The sequence below is a fragment of the Mus caroli genome, chromosome 17 (assembly GCF_900094665.2).
Source record: "Mus caroli chromosome 17, CAROLI_EIJ_v1.1, whole genome shotgun sequence".
NCBI lineage: Eukaryota > Metazoa > Chordata > Mammalia > Rodentia > Muridae > Mus > Mus caroli.
In genome coordinates, this window is record NC_034586.1 from 53,589,583 (window position 1) to 53,596,343 (window position 6,761).

Below are 6,761 nucleotides of genomic sequence, written 5' to 3' on the forward strand. Positions count from 1 at the left end.
CAGTACCTGGAGCACTAAGCCACAAAGGCTACACTCCCAAGCCTGGGCCCAAAAGCCTCGAATTTTGTTTTTACTTTGCTATACTTTTTTAATACTTCTTCACATGGAGTCCAGGAACTGCTGCCTGCTGGGACACTGGCTGATCTAGCTGGGTTGATCTTGTCCAGGCAGCCATAGCTGCTGTGAGGTCACAAGGATGATGGCCACGTGACATCCATTAGATAACCTTTTACAGCTCTTGCCCCTCTTAGGGCAAGCACTCATAGCCAGTTCTTCCTCTGCATTCGGACTTGAGAGCCTCTGAATTTCCCGCTTCCTGCTACAAAGTGAAGCATCTCTTGATGAAGGCCCAGAGCAGCAATCTATGGGGACAAATATTCAGAAGGCAGTTTCACAGCACAACCATTTGGCAGAGCAACGGAAGGCAAGTTTCTCTCCTTGTTGTGTAACCTTGGAGTGTGGGCTCTAGTCAGGTTATAGCACTGAGCGTGGTCCCCTCCTGCAGAGCAGCCTTGAGTCCACCATAGCTCTCATGCCACCAGTGCACCAGCAGCCACATCTTGCCACCAGCTGGAGTTGCAGCACTCGAGGTCCACCCCTGGATAAGACCACTGATGACTTTAGTCCCCAACAGACCGAATGTCACCTTCTGGTACTATGAAATTGATTCAGCTGGGAGGAAATCTCCAGGTCAATTCCAGTTTGGTTTCTGCATGACCCAGGAAGACACCAAAGTGACTGGTGTCTTCAGCAACTGAGTCTTGTCATCTAATTATGGTGAGCAACCCAGAGTAATGACAAGAGCCTGTGTCGTTTGGAGAGCTCTAGGGAGAAACATCTCTGGCTTTTGATGGTCATGTCTGGCCTTTGTGCAATTTAAAGGTACAAGTCTCCAGTTACGCAAGTGTATCTTCCTCAGGGAACAAGGCAACCGCTTTAAGTAATGCTTACATCAGGTGACAATTAAGAAAGTTCTAGAATATGCCTGAGGTGGTAGCAGAGCATGATGTCTCAGCCCGATACAGATGTGTTGAAAAGGAGCCTAGCACCGGGCAGAGGGGGAGTAACATGTAGGAGAAAGTGTGGCTGCTAAAAAGAGTTCCAAGGGGGCTGGTGAGGAGGGCTGGTGAGATGGCTCAGCAGGTAAGAGCACTGACTGCTCTTCCGAAGGTCCTAAATTCAAATCCCAGTAACCACACGGTGGCTTACAACCACCCGTAATGAGATCTGACGACCTCTTCTGGTGCATCTGAAGACAGCTACAGTGTACTTATGAATAATAATAAATAAATCTTTAAATATATATATATTAAAAAAAAAAAGAATTCCAAGGAAGACAAAGAAGGTGAATGAAGAGGTGATTGCCTGACTGTCGCAGGTTCAATGGCTCAGTTTCACCTCTTCCAAGGGCCTCCAGCTGCAATGTTGGCACAGGCGAGGCAGGTATGGCGGTGGGGGGAGCTCCTGGAATCTTGGTCTTACGGCGACAGATCGAGATGGCGGGCACAGTATTTCTCAAGGTAAAGGACCATGCACTTGGACAGTAGGCACTGTCTACCTACCGTCCGAGTTTTACTTGGACAAAAAAGGAACGTTTCTAGAAAGCTGGACACCTTCTGAAAACGAATATCAGGTGTGGCAAGATCCAGGCCTCCTCTCCTAGCTCCCTAAGCTACATTGTTCAATAAATCCCCCGGCGAGTCCTAGTCTAAGTCCAGTCCCAGAGACAGCTCTCTTCCCCCTTTCTCTAGCGAGCCTAACGGGAGTCAGGGGGCGCAAAGCAGCTGGGAATTGTAGTTCTGGACGATCGATTGGTTACAGGCCAGCACGTGGGCCAGATTGCAGCGGGAACGATGGTGGCGGGCAGGTGTGTCCCTTAAGCCTCTTCTCACCCTTCGGTGAGCATCTCCGTGAGCTTCTTCCCGCGTGGGCACCGGGAACAGCGCAACCTCGTCCGAGAACTTTCATGGGACCAATACGCGGGTTTTTCTTATTTATTCGAACGCGTACCTCCAACGAGGACCCCACCCACAGACTTATTCCGGCCTTCTTCAGTTCCGCCTATTCTGTTCTCGGAAGTGGATGAGCCAGTGACTCCCGCAAAGCACCCCGGGTGTTGTAGTTCCGGAAGCCAAGCCGGAGTGCGCGTCGTCATGTGGCCCAGAGTGCTGCTGGGGGAGGCCCGGGTGGCTGTGGACGGATGTCGCGCTCTGTTGTCTCGCCTCGCCGTGCGTTTCTCCCCGCCATGGACTGCTGTGAGCTGCTCACCCCTGCGGAGGAGCCTGCATGGAACTGCGACGCGAGCTTTCCCACTCATCCCCATAGTGGTGGAGCAGACGGTACGGGGACCTGATGGGGACATGGCGCGGAGGCTTGTAGTCTGTCGGCGTGCAAGGGACGCTGACCTTTCACCTCTTCTTTTCCCACGAAGGGTCGAGGCGAGCGCGCTTATGACATATACTCGAGGCTGTTGAGGGAACGCATCGTGTGCGTCATGGGCCCGGTGAGCGACCCCGGTCCTTCCCGGGCACCCCTTGCTGTCTCTCCAACATTTCTCCTTTGTCAAGCTCTGTGTCATATGCCCCACTCTTCGCCCCTCATCCTTGGTGACCTCCTAGACCCTAGGCCCTGACCTTAAACATTCTTTAAAAAAAAAAAAAAAACTTGAGTAAAATTCTTGCTTTGTAGTACAGGCTAGCCCCTACCTTTCCATCGTCCTGCCATAGCTTCCCAAACGTTGGAGTGTAAAATGTGCATTCTTCCCAAAGTCTGCTGTTGTCAGCTATTCTTTGTTTCGTTTTATCCTGTAGTCTTCTGAGTCAGGGTCCCAGGCTGGCCTTGAACTCCCCATGTAGCTGACAGGACATTTGAGGGAGGGATGAGGTCCCTAAACCAGACCAGGTTTAGGCAGTGCTTAAACACAGGGCCTTTTGCCTGCTAGGAGAACACTCCATCCCAGCCCTGTCCCCAGTTTAGGGTCTTCCACTATCTGGGGCTTCCTGAGCCATCTCTTCCTGTGCTGGAAATTCCTGGTTCCCAGGGCCTCAACTCCTTAAGCCTCTATCCATCCCACCTTCAACCCGAGGATACCTCTGTTCTCCCCACCTGCAGATTGACGACAGTGTGGCCAGTCTGGTCATCGCCCAGCTGTTGTTCTTACAGTCTGAAAGCAACAAGAAGCCCATTCATATGTATATCAACAGCCCAGGTAAGCCAGGCCAGCCTGGTTGTGGGGTCTGAGATAGCCCCTTTGGGGAAGACGTGCAGCCTTGTGCCTCCTACAGAATCTAAAATTTAAAATCGCTCAAAGCAGGGTATGTTAGTGCACACATTTAATTCCTTCACTTGGGAGGCAGAGGCAGGCGGATTTCTGAATTCGAGGCCAGCCTGGTCTACAGAGTGAGTTCCAGGACAGCCAAGGCTACACAGAGAAGAAATCCTATCTTGAAAAACCAAAAAAAAAAAAAAAAAGTAGAAAGAAAGAAACCCTTTCTCGGAAAAAAAAAAGAAGAAGAAGAAGAAAAGAAAAAAAATCACAAACAAACAAAACCTGTTTTGAGACAGAGTTTCACTCTGTAGCCCAGATTCTCTGCAGAAATAGTTCATTTTTAAAAAAAATATTAAGCCGAGTGGTAGTGGCACACGCCTTTAATCCCAGCACTTGGGACAAGGCAGGCGGATTTCTGGGTTTGAGGCTAGCCAGGGCTACACAGAGAAACTCTGTGGGCTCCTGCCTGTCCTGTGGGTCCTGGGCATTGAGTTGAGTTTGTTAGGTTTGGTGGAGAGCGCTGTCACCGGATAATACTTCTCAGCTGCTCAAGGATGGGCAGTTTCAATGACTGGACATTTGGCGGGCTGTCAGTTAGGCACTCATCTGTCTTCTCATCAAAGCTCCACATGGACAATAAGAATACTTACCTCTGCCAGGCGGTGGTGGCGCACACCTTTAATCCCAGCACTTGGGAGGCAGAGGCAGGTGAATTTCTGAGTTCGAGGCCAGCCTGGTCTACAAAGTGAGTTCCAGGACAGCCAGAGCTACACAGAGAAACCCTGTCTCAAAAAAAAAAAAAGAATGCTCCCCTCTGATTTGCCCTGGGCCTGTGTGCCTGGAAGAGCAGGAAGTAGCTAACTTTACTATGTTGATGCACAGCTGAGAGGTGGCTAACAGCCCTTTGGTTCCTTTTATTTAATTCTGTGTGTGTTGTCACATGTACATGTCTGATCATAGCTAACTCTGAAGGAAAGACCCTCCTTATTACCCCTCTTGTTTCTGTCCCCCATTCCACCCCTCAAACAACATTTGCCCTTGTGGCTTGCTGAAAGGGTACTGGGGTAAGATCCCCCCTGGGCCCTTACTTGCTCCACTGCCTACAGGTGGTGTGGTAACTTCGGGCCTGGCCATCTACGACACAATGCAGTACATCCTGAACCCCATCTGCACGTGGTGTGTTGGACAGGCTGCCAGCATGGGCTCCCTGCTCCTCGCTGCTGGCAGCCCGGGCATGCGCCATTCACTGCCCAATTCCAGAATCATGATCCACCAGCCCTCTGGAGGAGCCAGGGTGAGTACGCATTCTGCAGGGACGTCTAGTGGGAACTAGAACGGGAGTGCTACTCCGTGTCTACGTTGGTTGGAGACGGTCTCATCTTTTAGCCTCAGCTGTGCTGTAGTTCACTGTGTAGACCAGGCTGGCCTCTAGCCTACAGAGATCCTGCTACCACTGCTTTGAGATAAGTGTTTTCATGGCTGGGGAGGTACTTTAGGAGTAAGAACGCTTGCAAGGCCCTGGGTTCCATTTCCAGCAAGACAAAGAATAAAAACAAAAATAGATCCAGGTGTGGTGGTACATGCCTTTAATCCCAATACTCAGGCAGCAGAGGCAGAGACAGGCTGATCTCTTGTCAGTTTCAAGGCAGCCTGGACTAGATCGGTGGCTCCCTCACTAGTGTCCCATGAGAAGTTTCATCTTTTTCCTCTACTTACTGCTCCTCAGGGCCAAGCCACAGACATCGCCATCCAGGCAGAGGAGATCATGAAGCTGAAAAAGCAGCTGTACAACATCTATGCCAAACACACCAAGCAGAGCCTACAGGTGATCGGTGAGCACCCAGCCTCCCACAGCACACACTGGAGCATCAGCATTGTCCTAAAGCAGGGCACCCCCACCTGACACTCAGAACCAGATTACTGTAATATGGTCACTCTGGGCCATGGACAATGGTCAGTAGAATCCCTGACCCACCAATGCTCTGTGCTTGGGGGTATGTGGCTATGGCAGAGCTCCTGCCTAGAATGAGCCCTTTCCCAGTGAGGGGCTGGCGTCGTGTCAGGGGTGGAGCCCCAGTCTGAAATTCCCCCATGAGGACTAGGGGTGTGCCTTAAGGATACTTTTTTCACCCTTCTGATTCATCTATTTTCTTATTATATGCGTGTGGGTGCTAGGAATCATGTCTGGGTCCTCTGCCAAAACAAGTCCTCTTAACCACTGAGTCAACTCTCCAGCCCCAGGGAAACATTCCTGGCCCAACATAGGTTCTATGTCCCCAGAATCACAAAACAGAAGTTCCTAGCATGTTAGGCAGAACTCCCTTCAGTTACAATCTCCAGTTCTCCAGCCCTTTAGATCAGCTTTGCAAGCTGGGTGTGTCGGTACCTACCTGTCATCCCAGCACTGAGAGGTAGAGGTAGAGAATCATGAGTTGTAGACTGGGCTAGAGAATGTTTGGGTTTCAGTTTCAGTCACAGAAGCGGGCTCAGCTGGCCTGTGCTACAGAGGTGGTTTTGATGGAGAGAAGGTAGCAAGGGCCACTTCCCTGGAGCCCTTCTTTCATTTATGTGAGTCCACTGTCACTGTCCTCAGACACACCAGAAGAGGGCATCAGATCCCATTACAGATGGTTGTGAGCCACCATGTGGTTGCTGGGAATTGAACTCAGGACCTCTGGAAGAGCAAGCTGCCAGTGCTCTTAACCTCTGAGCCATCTCTGCAGCCCGACATTTCTTTATGGTTTTTCGAGAGAGGGTTTTTCTGTGTAGCCCTGGCTGTCCTGGAGCTCACTTTGTAGACCAGCTGGCCTCAAACTCAGAAATCCGCCTGCCTCTGCCTCCCAAGTGCTGGGATTAAAGGCGTGCGCCACCACGCCCGGCTCCGACATTTCATTTTTAAAATAGTTGATTTGGGGAGCATGTGCCTGCCATAGTGATGTGTGGAAGTCAGAGGACAGTTTGTAAACATCGGTTCTCTGTTGATACCTTGTAAGGAGTGGTGATTGAACTTGAGGTCATTAGACTTGGTGGCAAGCCCCTCTTCCCACCAAGCCATCTTACTGTCCCACATGCCATTCTTTGTTATATCTTGTTGCTCATCACATATGTTCAGTCTAAGATCCACCATGTAGCACTGCGTGACATTTTCCTAGTTGCATCTTATTGGTGTGTGAATGCCATGACATGTGGAGTTCAGGGGACAGTGTTCAGGAGGCGATTCTCTCCTACCATGTAGTTCCTGGGACCTGATGTATTACAGTAGTCAGTAAAAATTAAATCGCTGTGGCGTAAGCACTGCAGACCTCTCATCCCAGCGAGCGCAGACGGGAGAATCAGGAGTTGAAGGTAGTCCCTTCGAGGCTAGCCCGGGCTGCATGTGATCCTGTCTGGAAAAAAAAAAACAAAAACAAAACCTATTTTTTTTTTTTTTTTTTTTTTTTTTTTTTGGAGATTGAGTTACAGAGAGGGTCCCCAGCCCCACGGGAAGGATTGT

General features: G+C 50.4%; 1 protein-coding gene across 1 annotated transcript in view; it reads left to right on the forward strand.

The window, feature by feature from the left end:
* Positions 1-1,855: 1,855 nt before the first annotated feature.
* Clpp (caseinolytic mitochondrial matrix peptidase proteolytic subunit) overlaps positions 1,856-6,761 on the forward strand; it is a 5,888-nt gene continuing 982 nt past the window's right edge. The window contains exons 1-5 of the mRNA XM_021186470.2: positions 1,856-2,339; positions 2,432-2,503; positions 3,112-3,208; positions 4,375-4,562; positions 4,995-5,100. Of these exons, the coding sequence (XP_021042129.1) occupies positions 2,154-2,339; positions 2,432-2,503; positions 3,112-3,208; positions 4,375-4,562; positions 4,995-5,100 (649 nt within the window). The 5' untranslated portion in view covers positions 1,856-2,153. The remainder of the gene's footprint in view (positions 2,340-2,431; positions 2,504-3,111; positions 3,209-4,374; positions 4,563-4,994; positions 5,101-6,761) is intronic.